Source organism: Telmatherina bonti (genome assembly GCF_933228915.1).
Source record: "Telmatherina bonti genome assembly, chromosome: 4".
NCBI lineage: Eukaryota > Metazoa > Chordata > Actinopteri > Atheriniformes > Telmatherinidae > Telmatherina > Telmatherina bonti.
In genome coordinates, this window is record NC_136622.1 from 26,956,163 (window position 1) to 26,970,281 (window position 14,119).

A 14,119-nucleotide genomic window follows, 5' to 3' on the forward strand; every position below is an offset into this window, starting at 1 on the left:
AGAATTAAATATTTGTAGTGCTGGGTTAACAGGAGAGTTAAAACAACTAAAGGTTTCACAGTTTTCTGCTGTTAATCTTTATGAAACCAAATCAGGAGAAATTGATTAGCAATTACAACACATACTGCATGTCATTAAATAAATGTATGAAAATTTGCCCACCTTAAGTTTGTTTAAACACACCTTTTAAATGAGATCAGGGTATACAATTTTTGTTTAAATATTGTTTTTTGAACATGCATGTGAGTGTATATGTATGTGTGTTTTTCAACGCAGTAAAAGCTTCATCCCATTTGTGAAACATGGTGATGTTATCATGGTTTGAGTCTGCTATGCTGAGTCTGAGCCGGGAGATCTTGCTGCCACTGATGGAGCTATGACTTGTTGATTATAACAGTGAAATTGTGCATGCTTCGTTCTTCTTTTTTTTTCTTCTCAAAGATAGTTAAATACATGTTAATAAGATAATTATAAAATATTTTAAGTGTGTTTTTGTTTTGATTTTCTTATATTTTTTCTTTGCTTTTGGAATGTCAGATTCAAAATGCTTACCTTATTTCCAGAGAAATTTGACACTAATAAAATTCTGTATACCTTATACTGTATGTATTCTCGTTTATGTCTCCTATTATTTACTCATATGGCTTCTGTGAAAATCTCATAATCATTTCTGTCAAATTGATTTATGTCATCTGCACAGCACTTTGGTCCTGCCATGATTTTATTTAAAGTGCTTTAGCAGTAAAGATCGATTGCGTTGGATTGGATTTATGCAGAAATACTGACACTTTAAGGATATAACAAAATGTAACATCTTTGTATCTTAAGAAAGAACATATCTAATTCCCAAAATGTATACTCACCACTACAGGGTGGTAGCTAAAAAATGTCCTTTGAAACATTTCAGTTGTGCAGACTTCATATTCTCAGAAGAAGAAAAAAAAGCAAAAAGGCTGGGAAAGAGAAATAGGGTGGGACCCCTTTTGACAATTCTCTTAGGCAATTCCCATATATATATATATATATATATATATATATATATATATATATATATATATATATATATAAAGATATATATATATATATATATATATATATATATATATATATATATATATATATATATATATATATATATATATATATATATAGTTGCAGACAACGTGCCTTTTCATCATCTTATCTATCTCTCCACAGCTGCCTTTAATCCTGTGAAGAAAGGCACTACTTTGAATTAGAGACATACTTTCCTGGTTTTGTAATGGAGCAGTGTCTTGGGATGAAAAATGGATTACTGTCACTGCATCAATGGTTAGCACAGTGATAAGTGGTAGCCTGTGAGATTTAAGTTTGTTACATATCATTTCAATTTAGCTCGCCGTGCATGTTCTGCAGAAGCCGTAGAGTAGGGTTCTTTTTTTCTTCCCGTCTTCTTCTTTCCCCCTCTCCTCGTCTGCTTCCTACACAGTTTCTTCAAAAACAAAAGAGAGGCCAACACACATGCACTTGATCACATGTGGGTATCTTTGACAGGATTTACTGAGGTGGCCCTTTGGGACGCATACAAATGTTTCACTTTGTGGGGATTTGTCCAGTTCTTTCTCAAACTCAGAGTTATGCAATTTATTATTATAAAACATTAGGCGGGACTGTCACTCAGTAGTGAAAGTCATGACATTACCGAACAAATCACCTTCTCTCACAATTATTATCCTGTTAGCTGTGATTACTACACAGTAATAATTCAATGTCATGCATGCGTTAGTACAATATGGTAGCACATTGTTCCTATCAAATGTTGTCACATGCTGTTTGGTAACTAAGTCCTCAAACTCATTCCTCTACCTCGTTGTCAATAACAAGGGCTCAGAGTGTTTGGTCCATAACAGATTATTTGATTATTACATGAGTCTAAGTTTTAGACTAGGTTTTGTTTGAAATACAACTGAGTTTGCAAATCTTCTGTAAAAACTGGGTGTATAAAGATTAACCTTGATCAGCAGTGTGGATCGATGATGAAAGCTTAAGTCTGTTGTGGATAAATGCTTTAAAATGGTAAAAGTGCTATGATGAAATCATTTTATGTTTTTATTGTGCTCATTTATATACACTAACTTGTTGATGACAGCTGGAGAGCATCATTGATTAGGGTATGGCATTTATGGTTAACTTTTTATTATCAATACAGTAACTGAATAAAGTTAAGATAATAAATAACTTGTGAAAATATTTGGATAACAATATTAAAAAGGGTTAAGTGGTAGCAAATGGAAAAAACATACAGCATACATGACTACCATTAAAAATAAAACATTTTCAGTGAGCTTCGAAAGATATCTGCAGTAGATAATGCATGATATACACAGCACATCATTTAAAATAGAGTCCAACTTTGTTCTCAGTCAAAGCAAAGCTTTTGATTAAATAGGTACGCCGAATATGTTACACATAGAAAGACATGAAAGCTTGTTTGTGATGGATAAAATGTACAGCTTCTCAAGTGCTTCTGCTGCTGCTGTGGTGAAGTATTCTTCCCTGTCTGCGGAGAGAGAAGGACAATGATAATGAAACAAAATAAAAAAAAGAAAAAGAGAGAAAAATGAAGATGTTTGTGCTCTTCAGTCATACTTTACAGACGAGCATGTGTTTAAGATATTTCCATCTGTGACAGCTCCAGATGTTTAAATTTTCACAATACTTTGAAATAGTTTGGAGGGATACTCACATTACTGTGACTCCATCTCTATGTCCCGCGGATCTCTGCTTTAAGCCACATGACAAAGGTATGCATTAGTGTAAACCAAACAAACATGAAACATCACTAGCCTTTGGTTCAGTTGTTCAGTATGCTCTCACCTTGTGTTTGTGTGTGTTCTTGACCCATGATGGCTGTGAGCTTTCTGTTTTAGGAATTTGAAAAGAAAAAAAAAAAAAAACAATGAAAAAAACCACAATCTTGAATGTACCAAATAATGGACAAATATTATAACACATTAAGCACAAAAGACAGAGTAATTGCTGAATTTCCTTTTTAAAATTTACTACATCCTATACACGCACACACAAACACACACACAAGTTTTGATAAGGTGGTTTATGAGGTTTTATGTAAAGGCTACAATAATATTAATGTGGTATACTCTTCAAAAAAAGGAGTAACTCCCAGCACACAGATGCATTTAGCAGCTGAACCAAATGCTGCCAACACTTTCTGTAGATGATTTAATATATTTTATTCCCCTGTGAAACCTTTAAATGATTACTGGAATCCATTCTTACTGGTTTGAGAATATACTGCACCACAGGCTCCATGGTTTCCAACAGAGTAAATTGCAAATTTTTTACAGCCATATCAAATGTACAGTGGATGAGCATCAGAGTCCGTAGACAAATTTTGGAAGGAATGTCTCTGGGAATGTGATGTTTATGTTTTGTTGGCTCACCCCTGTGGACAAAGCAAAGTTAGATCCTAGTTCTCAAATGGTGGGTGGTGACCCAAGGTGGGTTACAAATCATTTTCAAGAGAATTCCATCCAAGGAAAATGTATTTCTTGATGGCAAACATATTTTTGGTGTATATTAAGCCACCGCAGACAAACTGCGTGATGGCGTTGGTAAATCAGTCTTTTGAAAGATTTTTTTCATTGCCAAAAGGAGCTGTATGTTTTTCTTATATTTTGATTTTGACTAAGCTCATTTCGTTCTACAATTCTTCCCAACAGACAGAGCTGGCATCCGTCCATGTTTGCAACAATGACATTTTCCCATTAGGCCTAACTTGTTTAACAAAAGACATCAACAATAAAATGATTGACAATAATGCAGAAAACACTAAATAAACATTGTTTTTCATAATAGAATTTCTTTTAGCATTTTCACTTAAGCCTATTAGCAGAAGCATACTGAGTGCAGATTTCAGTAGAATATTTGCAAAGTTTAGCTGTTTCCAAAGATATCTACTGCCTCATTCAGTACTTTGAGCAGCACTGTACTCCACTTACCAAAAACAATTATTTTGGGAACACAAATAATTTTTGAGGATTTGTTGTTACGTGGTTGTTAGTATGACATGTTTTACCAACCTAGTACTTGGAAAAATCTACTTCTTATTGTTAACAGCATGATGTCTGTGGATGGTTTCTACATTAATTCAATTCATTTAAGTTTAATGAAAAAAAAAAAAAGAATAAATGACTTCCTACCCATTTTGTATTAGTAGTAGTTAAATACTGGGACAGTTGAAATTATTTGGACCTTGCATTTTTACACTAATTTAAAAGATGACCAAGGAGAATTCAATGAAACAATGAGAGAAAAATACAATATGTAATAATTGGTTAATGAAGGACAGAGATTTACCCTAAAATGCTGAATTTATCATATTTAATAAATATCCTTTTAGGGTAAAAACTTGACTCAATACCCTGTTGTACAAAATCTGATACTTAGCTTCTGCCCCATACAATAATAATACAATAGTGCACTATATGAATTTTGACGGTTCACATCGTTATATATATATATATATATATATATATATATATATATATATATACAAAAATGTATCTTTCTTTCTATATTTCATTATCAGTCAAAATAAAGACTAAGATTAAACAAAACAAAACAATTTTGTCACGTTGGGCTTTAAAGGGTTAATTTTACAAACAGAAAAACAGAAAAAGCTTAAAGCTACAGCAAATAAAAGCTAGATAATCTTTCAGTTTGTCATACCAATCATCATTCATAAACCACTTGTCCTTTCAACTCTGTGTTATGCCACTGCATGTAATCAGCTAAACAAGAACATAAACAAAATTTCCTGGAAGAGAAGGCCTGTCCACATGTTTTCTCATACTGCTGTGTACTTGGCAGATTACGACTTAGCCAATGGAGCAGTCAAATCATGTCATAAAGAGAATGTTTTTTAGGCCCCTTTTTCATTTCGATGAATCAGCAGCAGCAGTGAATGTGTTTTTTCTTGATTTCTAAAACACCAACACCCTCACATCTCAGTGTCCCATGTTCAACTGGGTTAGGATGTTGCAAATCCCTTTTCAATTCAGTATTTTGAATTTACCCAGACTTAAAAAGCAGCATGTCTGTGGATGATAATTTAAAACTTCTTTTCTACAAGCAAGTATCTGAGTGACCAAAGTCTATTAGAGTGTGGAATACATTAATTACAACAGCGAATGAAGGAAAAACCCCCAAACATCAGAGTAATGAGAAGAATCCCTTGTGAGCTACACAGAGCAACATAACCAACATCATTTGCTTGCCCCTAACAATGCATTTTGAAGAGTTGCAATTTAACAAAGCCATGTGGTGATTTAGGGATGAAGGGAATACATATTCTGGAATATTTAGAACACGTGTGTTAGTCTTTCCTGATGTAAACACATCACTATAATATTACAAAGAGCCTGCTTTGAGAAACAAAACAGAACAGTTGTATATTATACATTTTTACTTTTCTTTTTCAATACTTAATCTTCTTTCACAACCAAATTGTGAATTTACTTTCCCACATCTTGTCTTTAACTATCTCCACAACCCAAAAATGATGTTTGGGCTTGTTTCAAATACTGTTTTGTCCCTGAGACTAATATGAGGGTAGCAGATAATTCGGAAAGTGTCAGGAAACTACCACTGCTCCAGAGGTCAAGCTCCCTACGATGATAATATGAAGCAATTATTCAATGGGCTGTAAAACTAATGCTCTGCTGTGTGAGTAATGTAATGCATTTTTAATGTGTTGAAAAACTCCCATCCTTCTGAACATCTCAGCTATGATTTAGCTATTTTAGCCTTATTGGACAGAAAAAAATCAAATCAATTCAGATTTAAAATGATTTGCCATACATCATTAAGTCATGGCTATCATTTCCTTTTGGTACGCCAAACATTTGTGAGCATGTAATTAAGGTGTAAAGCTCAGATCACATTTCAGACCGCTTATTGCACATGGTTGACAGATATTCAGGAACTGCAGAAATGTGGTTACCAAACACTAATCACATTGCGCGTGTAATGTTTTCATTGCTAGTAGGTTGTCAAAAATTATATTTGGAAATGAAAACGTTCATAGAGCTTTTACTGGTTTTATGAAAAGTGAGTGAGGATGAAGTGGATCAAACTCTGCAAGCATAGAAATGTGTTACACAATAAAGTGGCTGTACATTTCATGACAACGCAGGAGAAAAAGGAATAGCTATTGACATTGCTATTGCTGATTAAACAATGACTGTGTATGTGTGACTTTACTCAGCAACCTGGCATTGACATATATAGTTATACTTGACAAGATAATCATGCTTTGGGGAAACAATCAGGTCTGGTTTTGTAAATTTATCAAAAGAATCTCTACATTAATGGCTTCGAGCATGTGGAATATTAAATCTTGAGCATGATCTCAAAGTGGGGGAAATGTCCTCAGTTCCTTTGGGTTATACAAGGTAGAGTTTTAGAGGCTCCTCCAACAGTCAATGATGTCTAGTTAATTTATGTCCTTGTTCAGATAAAGATCTGACCTATTGTGAAGTCCCATGACATGCAAGGCCTCGTGTAGGAATACACTGCACAGCCCATTCAGTGATTCTGCCAATGAGCTCTGTTAGATCATGACTGATAACAGTGCGTTTCTCCAATTTATTATTTTTAACTGGTACACAAAGGACAGAAAGTCAGCTACAAGTTGTTCACAAAATCCATCAGTCTTTGCTTTTTTTGTCCATGAATTGTTGAATTGTCATGTAAGATATCATTGTTGGCAAAAATGTGTTTCTGTACAGAAATAGTTAGGTTTGCATACGTTTTAAGTATTTATAACAGCAACCTCACTGCAAAATAATGTGTGTATCTAAGTGTTGTGCATACATCTGTGCCACACCAAGCTTGACCTAGTATAAACCTGGGATAACTGCAGTCATTGGACATGTGAAAGAAGGTCAATTATTTCACACTGCATCCAGAATCCAGGGGTTAGCAGGTGTCAGTGTGTTTTGTAACCAGTGCAAAAGAGGGTAAAGGCTGTAAAAAAAAAAATCTTTTGAGGATACCCATCTCCCTTTATTTCAATGACACACCTCCCAGATTCTAATTGGCCCCTTTGTGCTGGCTTCGAGACTGTGATGTCACAACAAATCGCAGTAGAGAATGGCTTTTCTTATTCTTCACATTTCTTAAAAACATTCATACATTTTCTTAACTGCTTAGTCCAATTTAGGGTTGAAGGAACCCGGAGCCAAACGCAGCAATCATTGGGCGAGAAGCAGGGCACACCCTGGACAGGTTGTGAGCATAGACTGTATATAAAAAGATGGATAGAGCCTCCGTGTCGTCACCCATAGGTTTCTGAAGAGTTGAATTGAAGCTCGGTGGACGGTTCCTACCATCGCCATCTTGGCAGAGGCATGCGCATCGTCTCACTCGGAAAATACAAATATGGGCAAAGAGGTGGAGCTGAGAGGGGAGCTGTGAGTGTCATGGTGGATGACATAGAGCGAACTCCGAGCTTTCTGTAGCTAAAAGCTAACCGAGCTAACCCAGAGATAACAGGAGCTACCCAGCTAACGGAGGTAAGCGGGCTAAAGCTAAGTCACGTTGTTAACCAGCTGAAAACAGCGGCTGTTTTACATTCTTTTTGATTTGAAGCCGGAGAGTGGTACCTGTCAATCAAAAGGAGACACCCCTAAATATGCAGAACTTCGAGATTAAATTACTTTTAAACGGGCAAGTTGGAAAAAAATTCACTCTGCCCACAGTTATCATGAAGGTAAACCTGACCTATTGACCGAAAATTGATTTTTGAACCAGGCTGTAAACATGTATATTTCTGCTGTGAAGTGAACCTTTTTAACATGGGAGTCTGTGGGGATTTGCTCTGTTTTGGAGCCAGCCCCTAGCGGGGAACTGCAATTTTATGTACTTCCGCATAGGCTTCACTTTTAACCGCCAGAGGCTGCCGCTTGGTTGTGAGTCCATCACAGGGCCAACAGAGAGAGACAAACAACCCCGCACACTCACTCCTAGAGAATATTTAGAGCAGGGGTAGGCAACTCCGGTCCTCGAGTGCCACAGTCCTGCAAATGTTAGGAGTTTCCCTGCTGCAACACACCTGGCACACATCAGACCTAGCTGTGTTGCAGCAGGGAAACTCCTAACATTTGCAGGACCGTGGCACTCAAGGACCGGAGTTGCCTACCCTGATTCAGAGTAACCAATCAATGTCTTTGGATGGTAGGAGGAAGCCAGAGTGCCCTTAGAGAGCCCACACATGCATGAAAAGAAATGGAGACAAACTTCACACAGAAAGATCACCATTTGAAACCTCCCCCCCAGTAGAGAATTGAACTAGCAACCTGCTTGCCGTGAGGCCACAGTGCTAACCACTACACCACTGTGCAGCCTTTAATGATGAATAAAAAAAAAACAGACACTGGACCATGGCTGCTTTAGGATTGACTTTTCGATGTCGGTGGGACAGTTCAAGGATCTGCTTTAGCTGCTAGCTCCTTGCGTTAAGAAGCAGAGAAATAATAAATATGTTTGGCCATGGTGATACAAAGTTTGAATGAAATTGTAGCTAAACTAAAACCTGTTAAATAGTTTGCAACCGGTGATCAATCAATCAACATGCCCTCTCTAAATTGGTTGGTTATATATCTGTTGGATGCAAATATTAAGAAAAATCAACCGCAGCTCGAGAAAATAAAACTCGCAAAATCATTGGACGGAATTTTGTCACTGATGTGAATGTTCACACCGGTTTGACACTGACACAATAAAAAAATTTTATCATGCAAATTATTCGGATGAAATAGTAGTAGGTGTGTAAAGGCATTTACTTTGTCAACGTGATCAAGTCAGATCATCAACAAGAGGGCAGCATTGAGTTCAGAGTGTCATGATGTGTGTTTTGTATCTTAGTTCTGGTTTGTAGTTTTTCTTGTTTAGTTCTCTCATGTCTGGTTTCCAGAGGTGGCAATTCCTGGTCCAGAAAGTAAAAGTTCTGTCCGGCAGCTGTTCCGACCAGTCACCAAACGAGCTGAATTTAATGAGCAGAGTTTATTTGCCAGGTAAACGAGCCTCTTAGTGAAAACACCTGTTCTAAATGTACAGGTAGACCCAAAAACATGGCCACCTCTGCCACCAGTGGATTTATACCCCTTGGCTTCTGGTTCATTTTGTTTGCTTCCTGTGGTCCTGTGTCAAGTTTTCTGGAATAAACATCTAGTTTCAGTATTCCTGCCTCCAGTCTTGCATTTGGGTCCACACCTCCACCACCTCTTTGTGACTCAGAGTTTACTTCTGAGTTCAGGAGGATGTTTCAGACACTTATGGTGGCTGCAAGGCAATGCTGTAAAACGTTTTGCAAATTGCAGATGTAAAAGACACGGTAAAGTTGCCATCCGTCTGTGTATCCATCTTCTGCATCAGGCAAAAAAAATGACCCTTAGAAGGGGGTTGAGGGGTATCAGTTCAAGGATTAAGTACGTGAATTAAATTATTTTTATTGGATTTTAAACTGCTTTTAGAAAAAAATCCAGGGTTAGGGTGTGTGTAAATGTATGTATGTGTATATGTATATGTGTACATATGTATATATTTGTGTATATATATATATTATGTGTGTATACGTGTGTGTATATGTATGTGTGTGCCTGTATGTGTGTATGTATACATCTGTAGGTTGTTTTCTTTCTTTTTGTTTTTGGGTTATTTTTTAGTTGTTGTTTTTTTCTCTCCCTTTTCTCTCCCTTTATCTCTTTCCCTTTTCTTATGAGGTGTTTCTTCTCCTTTCTCTTTCTGTCTTTTGTCTGTCCTCTCTGGTCGAGCAGTACAAACTCTACAATTCAAACAACAATACAAAATAAACATAGAAATAAAATAAAAAATCAGAAAGTCAAGGGGATCATTATATCTATAAAGCTTCCCTTGGCAGAGAAAATTTGCTCAGCAGAACACAGCATCCAGACCATCATTCTGCTTGCCTAAATGCTGGACAAGACAAAAAAAAAAAAAAAAAAGAAAAAATCCAGGGAGTCCAGGCTAAGGTGTATTATGTGTTGCCATCAGAGTGAAAACGTGGATAAAAATCCATCTTCTGTCTTCCAGTAGTTCTTGTCTTGTAACATCACAGGTGTATGAATGGGCTATAGCATTTTGACTTGATGATTTAGTACTTCATGTTACAATGAGTCATGTCTGTGTGTTGTGCACATTTTTGGCAGCAGTTTGATTCAAAACTTAATACACATTACAACTGAAGTAGACCACAAAGATACTTCTGCACTGTCTAACCAAAGCACTGGCCAGAAAATCCAGCTAAATAATTAATTACATTTCAGTAACAGTCCAATGCTTCCAGATGAATTTGAGTCAAATGCATTGCATATATTTCTCCACAATTTGGCACTTAACACAAGCAGCTAAACTAAAATGTTCTATGAGATATCCCAATGCTCCCATAAATACAACCCTTTTACAACTGTTGTTGTTGCTGTAGGAAGTGGAAACCTGTGTGACTAAGTGATTTTTCCCCACAGTAAAATCAAAGGGGTTCAAAATGGGGAAAAAAAAGAAAAATAACAAGTGGTCATCATAGACTGCAGAAAGGCGAAACTGTGCAAAGGCTCGACTGTAATTCAAACTGTTACTGCAATTTTTTTAGCTCAAGATTATAGCATAATGATTTCAATCACAGATTAAAACCATTATTACAAATGACATAATTTCAAACATGAATCAGTGGGGCAAAATAGCTTTAGAAGCAGATAAAGGCATAAATGCATACATTTGTCTTTGCAGATGTGATTTTTCCTGCAAAACATATATTTCTGCACTTATCGTCATTTAGTTCTTATTGGCAGTGAAGGAGGGCTGGGCCCACTGCAAGGAGAGCCCCAAAGAGCAGAGCCAGGATGCCAAGGCTCATTTCTAGTGATATGACTGGAATGCAGAGCTAAACTTTATTAGAACACATGTGATTTTTACAATTTAAAATATTTATATATGCTTACCTTGTGTACGATGAGGCAGTAGAGCATAAGAATGACCAGCAGTCCTCCACTGATGGATGCAATGATGAAGCCAAGCTTGTACAGGTCTGTGATTGGTTTTCTTTGATAGGCCTTTACTGAGTTCCAATCATAACTGTCTGTAGAAGGGAACAGTTATCTGTGATTACTGCAGCTTGAGACATCTACATTCCTCAACTCAGAATACTCCAAAAGACTGAGATCTCCACCTGTAAAATATTGTGTGGTTGACTCTGTGGGTAGCTCTGTGGTAGAGCCAAAGATTTCTGTGTATTCATACTGGCACCTCCAGTCAACTGGTGACTCATTGGTAGTCACCAATTCCCAGTAAACAGACAACACCTCTGAGGCTTTCTGTAGTGCTTCTGTTGGAGATCCTCGATAGAGCATCTCAAAACTCTCTGGCTTATCCTGGAGCACATTCAGACAAATGTCACAGAAGAGCTTTCCGAAAATACATAATTTATCACCGTATCCCTGCACATGTTCTACTAAATTATCAATTTCCTGATTCAAAAAACACATTTACCTCAACCTCTTCATTGATCTGAGGAACACATTTCTGAGAATAAATGTTGAGGATGAGTGCTCTTAAGGACTGAACATAGCCATCATTTACAGAACCCCGATTATACTTGAAGTGGGTGGTCAGCAGCTCCAAGATCCATGGTAAAGCAGCTTTCACAAAGCAGCATTTGCTCTGCAGAAAAGAAAAAAAAACAGAGAAGCAAGAAAATCCCTTTAAAGGAAAGTTTGGCTTTGGGATGGCTATATTCCAACTAGACAAGTGTTACCATACCAAACTTCTCCGTTCTATGAATGTGTATGTTATTGAACACCCACTTCTCAACTGGTTATCCATCTGCAAAAGTAACAACGGCATGGGTCATTTTAGCATGGGTCATGCACTTTGATGAGCCTAATGACTTTTTTTCAACACCTACCAATTGTCTGACTGTCAGCAGGTGCTCCCTAGTGATTGAGTGTCTGCATGGGCCAGGGACCTCAGCCATTGTCAGGGGGAAGCTCAGGAACATTAGCATACACAGACACTTTACCTGCAACTGACACAACCAGACATTATCCTCAAGGCAACTAAATACCTATTTTAAGAAAGCCTTTACATGAGTGTAGCTATGAGTAAATAATACACACCAAATAGCTATAGTAAGCACTTAAAAATCATCTTAACTGTAGCTAAATTAAATACTCTTGTGATAGGCTATCCATAACATTTTAACATAAATGTATTCTGCATGACAGTTCATATACAGTTCAGTGTTCTATCACAAGTTAAAATAAGCACAAACAACGAAAATAAATGAATAAAACATGCAAACAAACAAAAACTAAAAAAAAAAGTTGTTGAGAGCTGCAAATCACTTTACAAGTAAAATGTGTGGTTTATAAGGAGAAGAAGAAAAAAAGACCACAGCAAACTTCTGTGGAATTTCCAATCTAATTGTGCCACAACAGTTTAACAACCAGAATGTAATCTATTCAAAGGCAATGGTACATGAGACAAGCTGCTCACTCAAAGTAACAAGAAAACTACATTTACACCTTTGTGCATGGATGAAACAACTCAACTAGGACATTGTTTATAGATAAGTATGTATAAAATGCAAAGCTTAATTTTGCTGCATCATGTGTAATTGAATTTTACCTCAATGACACCTTGGCTTGCTGTGAGATACATTTAAGTTATGGTCACATTGTGCCCTCTGACACAGAAGTTTAGTCAAAGAGATCAACATGCTGACTCCTCCTGTAACTTATAATGCCTGCTACCAAGCACCTTTTGGCAAGCATGACAGTAAAATTGGCTCCAGATGGACTAAAACTCACAGTTAAAACATGGTGAAAAGCATATGTTCTTTACTTCGCAGGAAAAGCCTCCACACTTCAACGTATTTTTTTTGGGATGTTAATCTAAATTATATGGTTGACCTGTCAGTTAAAAGCAGCTTAAAATTAAGCTCAGCTGTCAAGTCAGGCACAAGAAAAGCCGAAGCACTAAAACAATTTGTTTCTTGTTAAGTGTCACAAATGTATAAAGAAGCGAGAGACAGTTTACGGAAATCTGCTAACAGAGAAGGTATTATTTTTACGTTTTGTTGTTTGATCCTTATATCACTGTAAACTGTACAATTAAACGTTTTTGTGAATTATATTTTGTAGACCTCCTGGAGTTATCATAAAAGGCGATGGCTCGGACCAAAAGTAAAAGAGAACGTCTCGCACCACTGACATTTTAACTTTTAAGCAAATTTGAAACAATGGTCTGTAATCTGAAACGGTAGTGAAAGTGGTTTTTCTTAAAGAACAAGAAGCTATGTCTGAGCTGAAAAACGGTCATGCTTGACTATTACCTACTTAATGACTGATGATGATACATAATCAAATTAATGTAATCTAATAAAACTATTGATGTAACTGGTATGTGGCAAATGCAGGAGCACATGATGCAAATATCACCTATCACATGATCTGCTTTTTCCATGTTTTCTTTAATATCTGTATTTAGGTCAGAAAAATGCACAATCAAGCAGCAAACATCTGATACAGACCACCACACACACACACACGCTCGCTTTTTTTCTTGGATTAATTGTTACTTGTTATGGATTTTTCTTGTCATTCCTCTGATAACGAAAAAGCTCTCACCTACCTTTGCTTTGCTCTGACTCAGGGTTGACACAAGGATGGTCATCTGGTACGTGTTTGATTATGGAAAACACCAGACTCCTCTATGACACACATTGAAGCAAAGAGATCCTTTTCATATATCCACAACCACTCCACAGAAAGGAATTTGTTAAGTAAATCTGACACTTCGTCATGTGGCGCTGTTCTTCAAAGCATTGCCTGATGTGCTCCTCCTCCCTTGAGTGAGTTCAAACCAAGACTAACTGTTTTAGCTGACAGACGGCCCTTTTAAAGACCTCCCACCTCTGCAAGTTTGACAAGATACACTGTCCTGGTCTCTGGAGATGTGTGATGACAAACTTTTGGGTTTTAGATTGACTGCCTTCACACAGAATTATTTTACTGCAATAGTTTTTTTTTCTTTTTTTTCC

At 36.8% G+C, this 14,119-nt stretch overlaps 1 protein-coding gene across 2 annotated transcripts; it reads right to left on the minus strand.

The window, feature by feature from the left end:
• Positions 1-1,648: 1,648 nt before the first annotated feature.
• csf1b (colony stimulating factor 1b (macrophage)) lies at positions 1,649-13,918 on the minus strand. 2 transcript variants are annotated; one of them, XM_079239469.1, is made up of 9 exons: positions 13,711-13,918; positions 11,984-12,103; positions 11,839-11,901; positions 11,569-11,739; positions 11,249-11,450; positions 11,022-11,158; positions 2,857-2,900; positions 2,726-2,760; positions 1,649-2,539 (listed from the first exon to the last, which is right to left on the minus strand). In XM_079239469.1, the coding sequence occupies exons 1-8, from the start codon at positions 13,750-13,752 to the stop codon at positions 2,727-2,729; spliced, it is 813 nt and encodes a 270-aa protein (XP_079095595.1). In that variant the 5' UTR covers positions 13,753-13,918; the 3' UTR covers positions 1,649-2,539; position 2,726. The 2 variants fall into 2 exon arrangements, with proteins under 2 accessions (XP_079095595.1, XP_079095594.1); XM_079239468.1 differs by having other exon boundaries at positions 2,726-2,763.
• Positions 13,919-14,119: the final 201 nt, after the last annotated feature.